This window comes from Astatotilapia calliptera, chromosome 12 (assembly GCF_900246225.1).
Source record: "Astatotilapia calliptera chromosome 12, fAstCal1.2, whole genome shotgun sequence".
Lineage (NCBI taxonomy): Eukaryota > Metazoa > Chordata > Actinopteri > Cichliformes > Cichlidae > Astatotilapia > Astatotilapia calliptera.
This window is the reverse complement of record NC_039313.1, coordinates 22984986-23003097: the sequence shown is the minus strand read 5'-3', so window position 1 is coordinate 23003097 and position 18112 is coordinate 22984986. Positions and strand designations below refer to the sequence as shown.

General features: G+C 43.1%; 1 protein-coding gene across 2 annotated transcripts in view; it reads left to right on the top strand.

The window, feature by feature from the left end:
* The window catches only part of bmp1a (bone morphogenetic protein 1a), a 30432-nt gene extending 13615 nt beyond the window's left edge, over window positions 1-16817 (top strand). Inside the window, exons 4-20 of one of the 2 annotated variants that reach the window (XM_026186954.1) lie at window positions 462-579; window positions 1925-2103; window positions 2326-2431; window positions 7052-7176; window positions 8831-8946; window positions 9118-9220; window positions 9484-9600; window positions 9957-10102; window positions 10216-10411; window positions 10658-10783; window positions 11856-12049; window positions 12173-12353; window positions 12471-12596; window positions 12784-12911; window positions 13278-13491; window positions 13790-14040; window positions 15326-16817. In XM_026186954.1, coding sequence (XP_026042739.1) covers window positions 462-579; window positions 1925-2103; window positions 2326-2431; window positions 7052-7176; window positions 8831-8946; window positions 9118-9220; window positions 9484-9600; window positions 9957-10102; window positions 10216-10411; window positions 10658-10783; window positions 11856-12049; window positions 12173-12353; window positions 12471-12596; window positions 12784-12911; window positions 13278-13491; window positions 13790-14040; window positions 15326-15460 — 2561 coding nt within the window. In that variant the 3' untranslated portion in view covers window positions 15461-16817. The remainder of the gene's footprint in view (window positions 1-461; window positions 580-1924; window positions 2104-2325; window positions 2432-7051; window positions 7177-8830; window positions 8947-9117; window positions 9221-9483; window positions 9601-9956; window positions 10103-10215; window positions 10412-10657; window positions 10784-11855; window positions 12050-12172; window positions 12354-12470; window positions 12597-12783; window positions 12912-13277; window positions 13492-13789; window positions 14041-15325) is intronic. The other variant, XM_026186955.1, reaches the window with a different exon arrangement.
* The last annotated feature ends 1295 nt before the right edge of the window (window positions 16818-18112 follow it).

Below are 18112 nucleotides of genomic sequence, written 5' to 3'. Positions count from 1 at the left end.
ATGTGCTCACGTGTGACCAGATGTGGTAAACATAATTGGCATCATTCATTCCCATTTAAAGTCACAAATCACGGTAAACTATAATCTGTAAAACAATACTAGATGTCTGCAAAGTAAAGTACGTGGTACCCTTCATAGTGTTTTGCTTCTAGAAATAACCGTATTTACTTCTGAGGTCTTGTGCGATCTTGTTACATCGCCTAAAAAATTGTATGCTTGTAGTTGTGCAATTTATTAAAAAGCAAACCAAATATTGAATTCTTGACATGATAAATATAACATTTTGGGACTCTTTAAATTGCGTGTGTGTGATGGTGGTTAACGATGAGAAAGGCACATTTTGAACTTGGTATGACTTTACTTTTAAGCCTCGTCTGTTCACTGTGTTTCTATTCATCTCCATTCTTCCATGAAATGCTGTTGGGAGTGCGTTTTCTCACCCTCTCCGACTTCCCTTTCAGGCAGCCAGCGGGCTATATTCCGCCAAGCCATGCGGCACTGGGAGAAGCACACCTGTGTGACCTTTATTGAGAAGACGACTGAGGAAAGCTATATTGTTTTCACCTACCGACCATGTGGGTGAGTCAGTGGGGTTTTAAGCTCCCACGTGTACAGTAGGAGCTGAACAATGGCCTGTTTCTGTTCAGTGTCTGCAGCTAATTATTTAGCGCCCTAATGCTTTTCCTTGCTTCTTGCTCAGCAGAGTTTCTCCATTGTTCATCCTCTCCTTGCAGTCTCTCTGCAGTCAGTAGGAATTGTTTTGGGTTTGGGTGTTTTGTTTTGTTTTTCTGCCCCCCTGCCAGCCCTTAAAGCGCAAACCATTCGGTGGGCAGGAATTTCCTGTGCCTGATCATCACACTGCATCAGTCACTGAGTGCTTAAATCATACCCGGTGTGCAGGACAGGGCACGAGGGAGAGACTTCCTTTGCCTGTTTGCTGCACTCTGCTGAAAGTCGGGCTCGGTGTCCACTCAGCATTTCTCTTTAAACAGATACGCAGGGGAAGTGCTGGTGGTGGCTCTCGTTGCTAAGCGACTATTGACAACCTGTTTGGATGTGCAGGGCTCTTTCTTTGTAAGCCGTCGTGAAACAGTTTTTCATTAAAACATTTGGTGTTGAAGAATGCAAATCCATTTAGGATTTTGAGAAAAGGAAGTCAGAGTTGTTAAAGAGGTTTCCAGGGAACATATCAACCTCTCAGATTTAGTCCACAAGCCGGATACCATCATGTCATTACTCAAATGTACCCCTCCTGCTGATTTATATCATTCAGTACCAACAGGAAAAAAGGATGCAACTCATGAAACTTTTTCTAGCCAACTGTTAAAAGCCATTTTTAGCCCAGTTGCTGGCCTCTGGAGCAACAACGATGACATTATCCGCACAGGCAGCAGCGGTTAGCAGTGGGAACGCTTGACTCTGCTGCATATTCAGCAGGCCCCCATCTGTCCTGTGCAAAGTTCAAGGCGTGTCTCAGGAGAGCCTGACTTGGCTCGCTGTAATTAGAGAGCGGCTGTCTGGCCCACAGGGCCATTATGTGTGTGCCCATCCTGCAGGCTCCCACACTCAACCTTTCATGTCACATCGAGATGGAGTGCTGCAGCCAGCTTCCTCAGTTACTCTCAGCGTTTCCACTAGCAGACAGCTGAATGAATGTCACTCCTGTATGTGTCGACTATAAAACAGAGCAGAGATTCTGAGGTGATTTCTTTTCTAGTTTTATTATATACATAAGCAGCATGTTGAGATAGATAGAGTCAGAGATGCATTCCTTTTTCTCTCTTTGCTAACCTCGTTTTTTTCCACTCACTACTTTTTTTCTTTCTTTTTTTTAAATGAAGTGAAGCATAAAGTCTAGTCTCTGTGTTTTGACTTACACACTGCCTGCCTATGTTTCCATGTGTGTCTGCCTGCTGATTCATAGGTGTTGCTCCTATGTGGGTCGCCGCGGAGGGGGCCCCCAGGCCATATCCATAGGGAAAAACTGTGACAAGTTTGGCATTGTGGTGCACGAATTAGGTCATGTTATTGGGTTCTGGCACGAACACACACGACCCGACCGAGATGATCACGTCAGCATTATCAGGGACAACATTCAACCAGGTAAGACCTCAGGTTTCTCCGAGATCCCCCAGCAATAATGTGTGTAAGTGAAAGACGGAGACAGAGAGTTAGATAAAATATTACGAGTCACACATTTATTCACACACTCTGAGCTAAGAATAAAACGCCACAAACTTGCAGAAGTGTTTTCATGAACCTAATCCTGAGAGTCTATATTTACGCCTGACGTAAGGGTTCGGTCTGAATTTTTCTCTTTTACAGGACAGGAATATAACTTTTTGAAGATGGAGCCAGGAGAGGTGGACTCTTTAGGAGAAGTCTATGACTTTGACAGTATCATGCATTACGCCAGGAATACATTCTCCAGGTAGGAGCCAAACCCAAAGTTCAACTCCATAAGCCCCAGACATGAGAACTAGTCTAAGAGCGAGTCAGACTGAACCATTTCCAACTTTGGTCTCATCTCGTTTTCCATTTCCATGTTTCATGACTGCACTGGTGTGTAATGCTCCAGGTTTGTGTCTGCGAGCAGCCGCTCAGTAATGTGGCACAAATCCCAATTCTTGTAGGAAGAAATAAATTAAAAAAACACGTATTTACTTCTTTACTAGAAAGTCCAGTAGAGATCAGTGCAGCTGTACAAGCTCATCATATTAAACTCTATATTAAATGTACACACCAGACCAGCACATGCAACCTGATCTACAGAAATCTACAGCAGTGGCATATTTGTTCTTAACAAGAAATTGCTAAAAAATTTCAAAGCTTGCTGTTGATTTAGTGTCTTTTGTCACTAAGTGCAAAAATAAACCGATTTCTACCCGATATCTTTTGGCATGACATTTTAAAAGAAATAAATTAATAAATCCTCACATTGCATTGAGCCTAAAGTCAACTGGAGAAGTAGTACTATGATTTTTAAGTGATATTTGGACAAGGTTAGGTTACCTGCTGGTGTACTGGGAGTCGTATATCAGGTAAATGGAGGAAACTAAGAAGAACTTGGATGCCAGGTTCCATTTCAGACCGTGACTGGGTCTCTTTGGACTGGTCTGTGGTCTTTGTTTATAGGATTTACCTGTAAACGGTATCATTTACACTTCTCGCTTTAATTTTGGCATTTGCCGGATTAGCAGTATGACAATAGACACATTGTAACTCTAAATAAGAAAAGTGAGATGTGAATTTTTGCAGGCGTAGTAAAAGTGTTTGTCTGGGATATACTCGCTCTTTCACACTGCCTGTTTTAAATTAAGGCTCCTTTGTTTGGTTCCTGCTGTTTTTTCCTGCAGTAGCAGCCCCAATAAAGCAGCTAGCTCAGCAACAGTAGCCCTGCCTCATCACAACAGCATTTATGGACACCACCTTCAAGGTTGTGTGAAGCTTCTCGTAAAGGGTTTCATCCATAAACCACCTCATTATGGTCCTAAGAGTTCTTTGAAAAGATTTTCATGGTGGGACAAATGATGTCACCCAAGGTTACTGCAGAGACCTATATTCTGGAGTGGAACATTTTGGCATCTTCACAGCACTTTGGTGTTATGACTACCTCCAAACTGAATGTCTTCACACACCTAGCAGCATTTTTTTTAATCCCTAAATAATCTACATAGGATAAAAAATGCAAATGTTTTCCTTTTTAATGCTTTACAAACTAAATAGTCACATGATTTGAAATTTGTGCGTCATAGACTTGGGACAGTAACGTCAGTACAAAGAACTGCAGAGGACCAGCTGAAATTTTGGCATTAAATCTTCCAGAAACTTGTTGCTTAGAAAAACATGCGCTTGTAAAAGAGGAACTGTTTGTATTCTTAGTGATACTTAAATTTGTCATCGGCTGACCTCATTCTTCACTCCCTGTTGTATTCTATGGGAAGGCCTGCCAGATGTTGTGCTGTTGCTTAGCACATCACTGGTTAGCTACAGTGTTGGATGAAGGATCCATCTAAGGCGGGTGGGGGGAAAAAAAGGTACATGACTAACACAAGGCAGCCTGGTTTCTTGACCTAGTCATCAGGGACTGTGGTTAATTTCAAGTATTTTTACCATCTGGATGACTACAAAGCCAGAATAGAGGAACTAGGAGTATTTGACTCTTTCAGCTGCTGATTCATTATTGTAATTCCAAAAGCAGCACTACACTCACTGCAAGTGGCTTCAAGACAACTTGGCAGTATATGTTAAATTATTTTTGAAAGCTGTTACAACCCAGGTTTGCAGGCATGTGAATATCATGGCCATCTCCTAATGTCATGTGCGGGATATGATACTAGTTTAGTGTGTAGAACTGTCCCTCCATCTACCAGACAGCCTTCAGTCACTCAGTATGGGTGTAAATTGATCTCTGGGCACCTAAAGTTAAAGCAAAAAAAACAAGTAAGCGCAGACTATAATCATTACTACCTCCGCCTGATATAAGAACCAGCTGTTAGCCCTTCCCTCAGCTTTGCACATGCATATATTTTTATATTTCCCACCACTGGCTCTCCCATGCCCGAGGTTACAGTCTAAGAGTTGTGGCCTCTTCCCAGATAGCTGCCATGCTCTCGCAACAAACAGACAGTGGGGAGTAAATCTTTGTCTAAACAGAGGCTGAGGCTGGATGTAGGCCAGTATGCAGAAATTCCTGCCTGGCCCCGTGCATCCAAACTGTAGGTTGTTAATGCACTTCACGCCGAGCGGAGATGAATTACTGCTGCTTTTCCAGTGTTTGTTAGTGTACAGAAAAAGACTGCAGAACAGAGGCAAAGGGGAAGAGAGACATTTGTACTCCTTCTCCATGCAAACAACAAACTTTTGTCTTGTCTTAGCTTCCAGGTTTACAGGAAACAAAGCCCACTACTTCCATGGAATTGAGGTTTTAAAGAGGGAATGGTTTTTATCTTGTATTGGATTTCAGTCAGGTCAGCACATGTCCATTTAGCTGTGGTCACTCCCAGGTCATCATTTGGACTTAGGCTCTTAATCTTATAAATTTGCAGTATGTTCTACAGCTGGCTGCACAATGGGGTATATTTATGTGAGGTAATCCACCCTGATCTGTTTTCAGTCCAACTCTGACTCTGTTCCTATACAAACTCCTCTGATCCAAAAAGGCTGCTTAGAAATGAGAAGCGGTGGCTGTCACTGCCGGGGAATGTTTCACAGAGCTGTATTAGCAGACGAGGGGCTCCTGTTGGCTTTTCACAAGTCATTCCAAGCACTTTCTCTTCAGCGCTGATTGGCTGATTTACCTGTGCCAGTGTCATTCTTTGTCGGTCCATTGTTGGCCGGTGTGTTTGCTCTGTGTTTTACAGTAAATCACCGTGGGAAGCCAGGGCCTTTGCCGCGGGTGTTGTTCGGAAGATTTCATGGCCTGTCTTGATGTTTTGCCGTGTCTCCTGGGGACAAGCAGGGCTGATCCCTTGCTTTTTGTCTCGGGTGTGTTACCCGACCCATGGCTCTGCCTTCCCCCTCCTTTTGCTCGAGAGATTTTTTTTTTTTTTTTTTTTTTTTTTTAGGACGAGTGTGTGGAGCAGTGCCAGCTCAAATAGAGATCTGCCAGTGTCCCCTTTTTGTCTTTTCTGACACCGACTGGAGTGGCATTGTTTTGTTTTAATTTTTTTTTTTTTCTTCAGCAGCCAGCATACGGGCTCCTGGAAGCTCGCAGACAGGCAGAGCCTAAACTGTTAGCTCAGGCTGCTCTGTTTGCACATGCCTGGCGTTGATAGGCATGTCACCATGGGAACAGCCAGGGAGCCAGACCATTTCTTGCCAATACTTACAGAAAAATGAAGATGATAAACTAGCAAAGTGTCAAGTGAGGCAGCTTTGTAAAAAGGAGTCTTTCTGGACTAACTGTTCTGTCCTGTCTCATTTTTAACATTTGCAGATGTTTTATCTAATTTTATTTATCTTTATAGTTTTCATTTTGGATGTTTATCAAGAATGTGGCTGATGTTCATTTCCCTGCCTCCGCGGCTTATGGAATTTATTTTGAACTCCCAGTAACTCTGGAGAAGGGCTTAAGCTCTTAGTTTTGGGTGTGTGTGTGTGTGTGTGTGTGTGTGTGTGTGTGTGTGTGTGTGTGTGTGTGTGTGTGTGTGTGTGTGTGCGTGTGCGTGTGCGCGTGTGTGTGTGTGTGTGCAAAGGATGATATCTGAGCATTAACCTCTGAAATGGACTGTGTGACCTCAACCTTAAAGAAAGACTGAAATTCAACAGCAGTCCCATATCAAAGAGATGAGTAGATCTGAAAGAACTGCAGAGTAGCACCGGATGCAGGGAGATTCAAAGCCCAGGCGCACACATGTGGACACTGAACGTTCAGTATGCTGAGTAAAAGTGCAGGAAACATTTTCAGATGATATCGTAATTTTAATGAACCTCATTAGAGAGTGAGCAAGGGTCAAACAGTAAAGTATGTCAAAGCATATACTGACTGGTTACGCTATCAAAAGTGGGGATATTCATAGATAAGAGGTTTGATGTTCATCTTAATTAGGTCGTTTCTTACTGTACAAGCAGCTGGGTCTTTATCTTAATGAAAACCCTCTTGTGTCCACATGGGTGTGGGTGAGCAACAGCTGGTTAAAGACAAATAAATTCTGATGGCATCTCATTACAAGCCTTTTACTTTTTTCTGATATCCTGAATCTTGTTTTAAATGCTAATCCAGAAAGTAAACATGATAATGAGCACTCCATGTGTGTCTTGTCTGGTAGTTGGATTTGCTCTTTTTTTTTTCTACAAAAGCAATCACATTTCTTTCTGACTTTCTGACTGTCAGCACTCCTTTTTAACTGGGTATGTAGAACTCTTAATTCTTTAGTTAATGTTGACAGTGATTGAACTGCACTGATTGATGGTAAGTTACCTAATCCTGTGAACAAACACGTTTTGTGGCATGTGTGCATGCTGGAGTAGACTGCAGGAGGGTGCGCATGCAGTTGGGGTTTTATGCAACATTAACATCAGTCTCTCTCTTTCTCTCTCTGAATTACAGAGGCATCTTCCTGGACACCATCCTGCCACGCTACGATGTGAACGGCGTGCGACCACCCATTGGCCAAAGAACCAGACTTAGCAAAGGGGATATTGCACAGGCACGCAAACTCTACAAGTGCTCCAGTAAGGCCAAAATGACAGCTCTTGTCTGCTATGGGGTTTTTCTTGTCTATTTTTGAACGTATGCATAGCACAACCCTGAGAAAGAAGGAAAGAGAGGAAGAAAGAGGTCTGTAACTTCTCCTGGCCTCCGCAGATGCAGCTTACGCTGTGCACATTGGCGATTGATGTGGTGCGGTTCCTTAGCTATAGCGTACCAGACTCCCAAGCAGGGAGGAGTGTAAACACTACCCAGGGACAGGAAGTTAGTCAGTCTGTTTTCCCAGATAGATGCAAAAGAACAGCTGTTCTTCTAAAGACAATAACCGAAATGACTGTACAAGCTGTGATGTGCAGACACGCGTGTTTACTCCCAACAATGTAAACCACGTGGCTATACACTAAGGAGAGTTATGTAATCCTGGTACTTTTCTGAAGCTCTCTGTGTGTTTATGCTTCCAGAGGAGAGAGAATCTGATGCTGTTGAAGTAAACACAATTTATAGCATTAGCAGATGTACGTTGAAGAGCAGCCTTCTGCTGAATGCATTTGGTGTCAGACAGTTAATTGCAGGTAAAGCTGGGACAGCTGAGCAGTCAGTTTCAATGAGTAAACATAGTGCTTGGTCACCACAGTGGATCATCCAGTGTGGTTTCAGGGCAGAGGTGGAAGTTTTAAATGTATCTACGTGCATCACTGCAAGTGCTCTGTCTCTTTCATCATGGCAATCGCTGTCTCCTGAGGAAGACTGGATGATGTGGCACGTGCTGTGGGGGGATGAGGTAGTGAGTCTCTCCATGTGTTCTTGGAAAAAACAAAAAATTCTTAAAGAGCCATGGATCTCCCATTCATGCAGCATTCCTAGGAGTGTTTGTCATCCCAAATGTGTGTTGGTTAATGGCTCAGGATTGGCAGAGCTCCGCACAAAGCGTTATTTCACACAGCTTGAAGCTCGGGGCTCGTCGGTTTCTCGCTTTGAACGCAAACAGGCAAGGAGAGTGTTTTCTTAACTCTTACTAAATGAAGTTCAAGGTAAAAGAACAAAAACCCAAGGGTGATTGTAAATGCTTACACGCCACCCAAGACGGACAGCTGAAGATGCCAATCTAGCCTTCTATTATTTCCTCGTGCCTTAATCAAAGGCATCTTTCCCCCAGTTGGCTGGAGCCTCACGCACTCATTCTTCTAGGCTGCATATTGTTTTGGACTCAGTCATCGCACACTTAGTTTTGCCAATCAAACTAAAGGTTGTTTCTGTTTTGTTTTTTGTTTTTTTTCACTGGCAACACGTACATAATACATCACATCCTCCAGAGGGCCGGGTTATTTATAGTGAGCCAGGTTTATTTTCAGAAGATGCTCAGAGAAAGTGTCTCACACTCTCTTGTTTCCTTTGTGTGATCATCATCTGGAGTAGGTGGGGGAGGGGATGGGTGAGATGAGGGGTTGTGGCTGAATATTATCAGCAGATGTGCCTTTGAACATGAAAGCACTGCCCTTTTCTTCACATTGAGTGTTATAATTCCAGCATCAAGCATCTGTCTCCGCAGCCGCAAGTTTCAGAGGATCTACTTCAGAGCTGTTGTGTTTTTTTTAGTAGCTTAGGTGATTTCAGACAGAGACTGACTGGCAGAGCATCGGGTCTGACGTGCAGTTGTGCGTTTGTCTCTGTGCACAGGATGTGGAGACAGCCTGCAGGACAGCAGCGGGAATTTTTCCTCTCCTGGATTCCCAAATGGATACTCGGCCTACATGCACTGCATCTGGAGAATATCAGTCACACCGGGGGAAAAGGTACGAGCTTACGGAAAGTGTCTGATCTTTGCTTAAAGGCACCTCAAATCAAATCTCTGGCTCCTTCATGTTGATGCAGTTTATTGGTTTCATCATATTTATCTGAGATTTAGCAATATGTGACCTTTGCCCCCTGCTGTCCCAATAATGGGTTTTTATTTTTTTATTAAGATCATTTTGAACTTCACCTCCATGGATTTGTACAGGAGTCACTTGTGTTGGTATGACCACGTGGAGATCAGAGATGGATACTGGAGGAAGGCACCACTTAAAGGTCAGTTTTAACTGAATTCAGAGAGCAGCTAACGAACAACAAACCTCCAGATGTCTCCTGGTCAACTTTTGTGTAAGGGAAAAAAAATTAAAAGACATTCAGTTTCAGAAAACAACTGCTGCAAGTGAAAGCTGGGTGCAGTCTTTGGTGGATGCAGTGTGCTTCGTGTGAAGTTCTGTAGAGCTCTGGAGACAGATTTCTGCCAGTACTGCGGATGTTGTGAGGTTCAAATGTTTGATTTTATGTTTTCACCTGTGACCCAGGTCGTTTCTGTGGCGATAAGCTGCCCGAGCCGATCATCTCCATTGACAGCCGCCTGTGGATTGAGTTCCGCAGCAGCAGTAACTGGGTGGGAAAAGGTTTCTCTGCTGTTTATGAAGGTGAGCACTCATTTTCTTCCATGCATGCTGAACGCAGGGTCGGATCACACATCCAACAATATGTGTAGAGGCTGTAGCAAAAAAAACCCCAAAAAAACCCTTTTTGGCTCTCCTACTGCTGATGTGTCAGGCATTTTATGCTGCATTAATCAGATCTTGGCCAGGTTTCACATTCAGCTCTATTGTTTGCAGACCGTGCAAAGGGATGATGTATGTGTGTGAGTGTGAAGGCATTCAGTTAATCCCCAATGCATAAATCAGTGAATCAGCAGTGAGCACCTTATTTTTTTTCCAAAGGAAAATACTGATAATATAGCAATGAAATAGCTCAGTGTTGTTTTTACTGTCACATGCAGCCATCTGTGGCGGGGAGGTGAAGAAGGACAATGGCCAGATCCAGTCTCCCAACTACCCCGATGACTACAGGCCAAACAAAGTGTGCGTGTGGAAGATTTCTGTCGCTCAGGGCTTCCACGTAGGCCTCACCTTCCAGTCTTTTGAGGTAAGACACCAATGCATTTTTAATGTTTTTAACAGAATAGTGTTCATGCTTTCTTCTGGATTTCATGACTAATTTTTCCCCTTTTTGACACCAAATCTTCTGCTTTTCTTTAGATTGAGAGACACGACAGCTGTGCATATGACTATCTAGAAGTGCGCGATGGGATTTCTGAAAACAGCCCTCTGCTGGGCCGCTTCTGCGGCTATGACAAGCCAGATGACATAAAAACGAGCTCAAACCATCTGTGGATGAAATTTGTCTCAGATGGCTCTGTCAACAAGGCCGGCTTTGCTGCAAACTTCTTCAAAGGTGAACTTTTTAAGTGCTGACAACATCTAGGAGAGAATGTCAGCATCTGAATTAAAGCATGTTCCAACATTCACTCTGTAGGTCATGACCTTTTTAAATTTTCTTTCATATATCCTTGTTCTTCTTGCACCTTTGCGTTCTGTGCGACCCTCTTTGCCCGACTCTGCTGTTGTTTTGGAGGGTTTTCTCTCGTAAGCCACTGAGCCAGGGGGGCCAGCTAAAAGGGCCATATCTTTGTGTGTTCAGAGATGGATGAGTGCTCCAAGCCGGACAACGGTCGCTGTGAGCAACGCTGTGTCAACACACTAGGCAGCTACAAGTGTGCCTGTGACCCAGGCTATGAGCTGGCTGCTGACAAGCGCAGCTGTGAGGGTAAGTACAGGGAGAAAAGTCACCAGCCCTGCTCACCATGTCATTTACATGCTAAAGCACTTTACACAGTTAGCCACCCAAATACAATAAGTACAGTCAGTCCTGCTCCTAACAGCCAGCATTAATAGTGGTGCTGGCCAGCCACGGCCTTTTCTGATTTGTGTTACAACAATGAAAGCTTTATTTTACCTCAAATTATATGTTGTTGTTTAAGACCCAACTGCTAGCACACACAGCTGCACAACATTACCATTTAATCCCTTTCTGCCTCTACAGGAAGTCAGCCAGCTACCCATCTCTTTGCTGTGTGTACAAATATTTCGCTGATGTTGAATTAACGGGGCCTGAAATTAAAGACGGACACATTAAAATGAATTAAAAATGCACATAACTGAATGTAGTTCTCTTATTAATGTGTTAATATTAAAATAATGCATATTAGAAAGGATATACATTCATGGTGTACGTGCAATATTTCCACATGAAGCTTGCAGACAGTTTTTTTTTGTTTTGTTTTGTTTTTTTAGCACTAACCCCCTGTTATGTTTTAGATGACTGATGCACTCGTATACACAAATATTCAATTTCTTGCTTCAGTAAACTTCAGGGTTCAGGCTTTACATGGTTAAAATACATTTTTTATATTTTAAACCTGCGTTTAAATTGAGTTAAAATGATCCCTAAAACCTGTGCTTATATAGATATCTGTTAGATATTGTGCACTATTATTATTTCTGGATTTCAACACAGTCCATGTGTCAGCACAGCTTTTTGTTTTACTTAGTTAATGACTGACGGAATTAACTAAGAATAGCCAAGTGATCTAATGAGTATCACCAGCTGCTGCTGTTGTGTTATATCCTGCGTTGCTACTACAAAGCTTTGGCAGAAAGGTCAGGCAGTAATCACATTTTTCCGAGGGTTGTTATGTTCAAAGGAAATCTCAGATGGCAGCGTAACATTTGGAACCAATCCTTGAGAAATATACAGTGATATCATGTATTTATTTATTTTTGTGTGTGGACACCTGCACGCATATCAAGCTGCTTATTTTTCTGTCTTTTGTGTCCAGCTGCTTGTGGAGGTTTCATCACCAAGCTGAACGGTTCGATAACCAGTCCAGGCTGGCCCCGAGAGTACCCCCCAAACAAGAACTGCATCTGGCAGCTGGTTGCCCCCACGCAGTACCGTATCACTCTGCTCTTTGACGTCTTCGAGACTGAGGGCAATGATGTGAGATTTGGGGTTATGTTAAATGAACAATGGGTGGGTTTGTTCTATACTTTTGCTCCTTGTCACTGCGACGCATCTCTCCTTAATCATAGCAAATGAAGCATTTCTCTCCTCCTTGAGTTTTGTAATTTAAACCAAATAACACGTCCTGTGCAGGTTTGTAAGTACGACTACGTGGAGGTACGCAGCGGGCTGTCGGCCGACTCGAAGCTACACGGGAAGTTCTGTGGGGCAGAGAAACCAGAAGCTATCACTTCGCAGTACAACAACATGCGCATCGAGTTCAAATCCGACAACACGGTGTCCAAAAAGGGATTTAAAGCGCAGTTCTTCTCAGGTAAGTCTTCTGGCAGGGTTCTGCACGGTCTCTGCTTTCACTCACTCAGATCTGCAACCTGTCAAGTCTTCAAAGCGAGCAGTCGTCAGCGTTGTTGTGTCCTCTGTGGTCCTGCAGATAAGGACGAGTGCTCCAAGGAGAACGGTGGCTGTCAGCATGAGTGCGTCAACACCTTTGGGAGCTACAGCTGTCAGTGTAGGAGTGGTTTTGTGCTGCATGAGAACAGACACGACTGCAAAGAAGGTATTGCACATAACATTTTTTGTCTTTTGTCTTTTTGAATAGATCTATCTACTCGTCTTCTTCTTAGATTTTGGTGAGAGCGATAAACAGTCTGAGTGCAGTGCTTGAGCCCATTGTAGATTAGCCTGACGCAGAGCACCGTGTCGACATTTTATCTCTTTCTTTCTTTTTTTTTTTTTTTTTGCAGCTGGTTGTGATCACACTGTGAATAGTGTGAGCGGCATTATTACCAGCCCCAACTGGCCAGATAAATACCCCAGCAAAAAGGCATGCACCTGGGTGCTCACCACCACTCCAGGTCACCGCATCAAAATCGTACGTGCCACAACCTCCTGCTTGTCAGTCATTTATTTATTTGTTAGCAGCTTTATCTGCATAATTGAATTGCTAAATCCGCTGAGGACATCTGTGTTTACTGTGCTCATGTCAGAAACTGTTATGGCCTTCCTAATGATGATGTGTGGCTCCCCCTTCTGTTATTATTTTTGCATTTTTGCCCACTGTGCCACAGATATAGAGTCTGTTATTTGCTGAAACAATGTCGTGCGTTGATCTTCCGTGTGCCGAGTTAATTAAGTTCTTATCTTCTAGAAATATTCCCTTACTATCTCGCTAAAAGACAAAGGGCTTTAATGTCTAAGCCTTATCATTCAAGTTGATCTTCCTCTTCATTTCTAACAGGCCTTCAATGAGATTGACATGGAGGCCCACCTGGAGTGTGCCTATGACCACATTGACATTTATGACGGGCGCGATGGAAAAGCGCAGAAACTGGGTCGTTTCTGTGGGACTAAGAAGCCTCCACCCATCACATCCAGCGGCAACAAGTTGTTCATTCGCTTCTTCTCTGATAACTCTGTGCAGAAAAAAGGCTTTGAGGCTTCCCATACTGCGGGTGAGAGTTATATTACAGCATTCAGGGGTTTTTCTCCTAAAAAAAACAGTGTACAGTTTCTCATCGGTTTTTGTTATTTTTAAGTCAATTAGTCATATCAAACCTCATGAAGGGCTTTAGATGTTCTTCCAGGATTTGTAGGTCAATGTTCACCACCCTGTCTCAAAATGGGATGATTCAGACCATGTTCTCCTTTTGTAACAGGATGACTCTAGACACAAAAGCACAGCTGGCCCTGATTCCCATCAGCCCACTTCTTTTTCTCTGCAAAAATGCTTAACTCAACTTTTCTGTTCAGAGTGTGGAGGTCAACTAAAGGCGGAAGTCAAAACCAAGGACCTGTTCTCCCATGCCCAGTTTGGAGACAATAACTACCCCGGAGCCTCTGACTGCGAGTGGGTGATTTCGGCGGAGAAAGGCTACGGCGTGGAGCTCATCTTCCAGACCTTTGAGATCGAAGAAGAGGCGGACTGCGGCTACGATTACATGGAGCTCTTCGATGGCCCTGACACAAAGTCTCCACGGCTGGGACGTTACTGTGGCTCAGGGGTAAGAACATTATCCAATAATTCTCTGAGATTCTTTTTTGGGTAACTCCTTCTGCAGGGAAGCACCGTGACTGCCCGGATGTAATTATCAGGGAGTTGTTGGAATTATTAATCCTGTCAAAATGGGGTGACTTTTCTGACCCGGCCTGGGGATTTTGATTCTGGCTTTAAGCCAGCGGGCTCCTCCTGAGTTTAGGAGTGCTGCTTGGGAGGTGGCTACAGGTCAACATAGCTGGTCACTCCCTGGGTGTCGCTGGACTCTCTGGCACTTACTTCCAGCGGTGAAATAATCAGCCGATGGAGGCTGCAGCTGGTCTATGAAACAATGAGTCCTGTGGGGAATAGTAACTCGAGTTTCATCAGGTTAGAGAACAGCTTGATTTCATTTACAAGATTTTCTAATAAGCTTTGGCCTCTTATTCACGCACATTCTTATGAGTCATTCGCTGTAGGGGACGTAACACCCCGGGTTCCTCGGGGAGCAGCTCCTCAATCAAGTTTCCTTTTATAAAACAGGTTGAAATAAACTGACACAGTTCAGTCCAAAGTAGAGTAAAAACTCATTACGTTGTGGGGGAGGTTTACTTTCAGCCCCGAGGCTTTTCTCAGTTACACAGTAGATTGTTTCTGGGTCTACAATAAAATAGAATGGGCCGCTTTCTTCTTGTTTAAAATCCCTTTCCCAATAAACCAAGACTTACAGGGCGTTATGTTGTGGCGAATTTTCACCGGCGGCTTTAATCGGCAGTCCGGTGTGTTTACAGTTGGTTGCGCGGGCTTTGACTGCTCTGACACTGCAACGCTCGTCTTTGTGACAACCACAGGGCAGCTGATTCGGCACCTTAACTAATGATTGCTCGAATTAATTTTTTAAAATCAATTTTCACATGATAATGGTGTTCTGAAAAACACTTAGGTCAAATGTTTCATATTTTTGTGCTCACGTAATGCAATTACCTCTTTTTGAAGCATGTGTGTAGCAACACATTATATGGCTCTATTCAGGGAAGAAATAAGCTTTCTGCAGCGGTGCACTTCAATATGAAGCTCAAGCAAAAAACAAACAAAAGGGGAAAAAAAAAAAAAGAAGATGAGAAAGCTGCAGAAGGCTAGTCTTGGACCCAGACCCTCACATGGCCCCTGGCTTTTACAGCAGTAGCAGTCAAGAAGCTCTCTGTCAGACTCACTGATTGGACTTCAGCATGTGTGAAGTCCTTTTAGTTTGAATTGAAGTTCAGGGAAGCAGAAAGCCACAAACGAATCTGTTGTTTTGTCCCTCCTGACAGCCTCCAGAGGAGATCTACTCGGCCGGTGACTCCATTGTGATCAAGTTCCACTCCGACGACACAATCAACAAAAAGGGATTTCACGTCCGCTACACCAGCACCAAGTTCCAGGACACACTGCACTCACGCAAGTGACCAGCGGAGGCCAGAAGGGGCCGTGCAGGGCAAAGGGGCAAACGGAGGGGCCCCCAAGGGAGGCGCCAGCCAGACGCTCGGATCCCTTCGGCCAACAAAATGAATCAGACACGACAGAACAGCCGCAAGACCACCAACCGCACCTCAGCTCCTAGGGGCTCTAGCTCCCCCCACAGACTGTGAGGAGTAAAAGCCATTCTGCAGTACACCTTGTTTTTACCTTTCTATGGTTAGGATTGGGGTGGGAGGGTGGATGTCTGCTTTAGGTGGACAGTAGGGGAAAATGTATTGACCCAATACCACCAGATATGTTTTTTTTTTGTTTGTTTGTTTTTTTTTATTGTTCTTTTTTTTTTCTTCTTTTTTTAAATACATGCCGAGAAAGGCACAAAGGAAAACAGTGGATTCTCAGGACCTGTAGGAAGGCGGGCATCAGCTGGACAGATCCCTGCTTTTGTCAGGCCAGCCTGCCACATGCAAGGGGAGGAGAAGAAGAGGAGGAGGCATATGGGGAACATCTCCTGCACTCCTCAGTAAAGGCTCTCTTCACCTCACTCTCCTCTCATCCCTTTGATTCAAGGATTCCTATCCATAAGAGGATTAAAAGGACTTGACTTGAGATATCGATACTGTATGTCAGTCAAGTGCATGTAATTCCAAGGCAAGGAGGAAAACGGTACCGTGACAACACCAGCATTTGTAATTGGCTTTGTCCTGACAACCAGCGGCAAGATTCTCGTTGTTACCATTAACAAGAAAATGTAGGAATCTGTTATCTTATCAAAGGACTAATAAATGAAATGTGGTCCATATCTTCTGGTTGGTAATTGCTTGCCTGATGATTGGCTATTACTGTACCTCCGTGTATAAAGTAATATTTGATCTTTCAAAGGGAACGTGTGCTTTTCTCAGCTCGAACCAGTTAGCACTTTACAGTGAATTGTTCCAAAATCATGAGCTTATGGAATTTTGTGAAATGCAATGCCAGTTCACTTGTTTTTAAATGCATTTTATCTCTTATTCTGTTATTATATATATTTTTTTTTTGTAATTGCTCCATTTAGTTCCTCAGGCATACTTGAACATTGTGTGTGCCCTGTAACATGGGGTAATAAAGATATGACTTATGTTTCCGTGTTGATTTACACGTCTGATGTAAAATAATTTCTCTCCAGAGAAAATGCCTTTTTCTTGCTACAATGAAGTATTTCTCAAGAACCAAATGAGCCTGGGTATTTATTGTCATAGTGATTACATATATAATGTAATGGGGGGGAGGTATTTCTGAAGTTAGCCTTATAATTGCCTTCCAATGTATAGCCAATGGTCAGTGTTGAATATACTTTGTTGCTCACTTCCTTCCTTCTCTTTATTTATTATTCAGCACCATGTTGCATGAGCCTTGTGTGGCCTGACACACTTGTTTGATGACTGACCTTTTATCCATACTGCTAATTGAGCTCAGCTCTGTAAACCTGTTTTTTAGGCCACTGTAGTTAAATTGTGTTCTGGCAGAGATTACCCAGGACGTGCAAGACGGAGTAACAGACCAGAGGACTTGAATGCTCCCTGTTTGAAGTAAGTTTGTTGAAGAACCTTTGCAAACACAGGAAAAGAACAGTCAAATATAAACAGACTATCTCTTATTCATATTATCTGTTATTCAGTATTTATAGACGGGAGCTTTTTCATTCCAGACGACAGTAGGAAAGCATTTGCTTTTCCACTTTGCTAAATATTCATTCCTCTACATGTAACATCACTCTCCCTCTGATTATTCCATTACTCTCCTATTGTTTTGTTTTTTTCTTTCCATGAAAATATGAGGAGCAGAGCGATGTTGCTGAACAAAAAAAAAAACTGCTCGAGTGCCTGACAGTAGGCCCTTTACTTAACAAAAGTACTGCACATACATAAATGTGTAACAAGACTGCAGGCTTGGAGAGATCTTTTTACAAACAAAACAAAAAAGTACCATGTAAATTAATAGACATGGCTATAGGTGGGTATAAATAAACATAAGTAGAGATACATCTCAATATTTCTCATTATTTTATATCTCAAGAGTTATTGAAATAAGTAGAAAGAGATTGAGAATAGCATTAGATAGATAGCTAGATGGGTATTGAGAGAGATCTCTATAAAGATGGGTTGGAGAGAGAAAGAGCTATCGACAAATGAAGGGGTAGCGAGAGAGATATCAATAGATGGTAGACAGAAATAACAGCTGTCGATATCAAGCTCGATACATCTAGGTACCCTACAAGAAGCACTGCGGTAATAAAAAAAAAGAAGGAAATGAATGTGAAAGGTACGCAGACATTCAAACACTCCCCTTCATTCACAGTGGAAATTAAAGTCTCTCCAGAACAAAAGTCAACGGGTTTTTTTCCCTTCTAATTTTACTCCTATTTGTTCTCATCTTCCTACATCCATTTCCATCACGCTGAGTAGAAAATACCTCTTTGTGTAGAACAGCGTCCCTTTATTTAATAACCAGCATGAAACATTAATGCAATTCATTGTTTCATCTGACCTCTTTTATATGAGTTATTAACAGCCGCCCAGAGATGCGACGCATCTACAGTAGCTCTCCCGGTAATTATGTGATTATAAGCCAACAGCGACGGGCCGTCATCCCGCCGCTCCGTT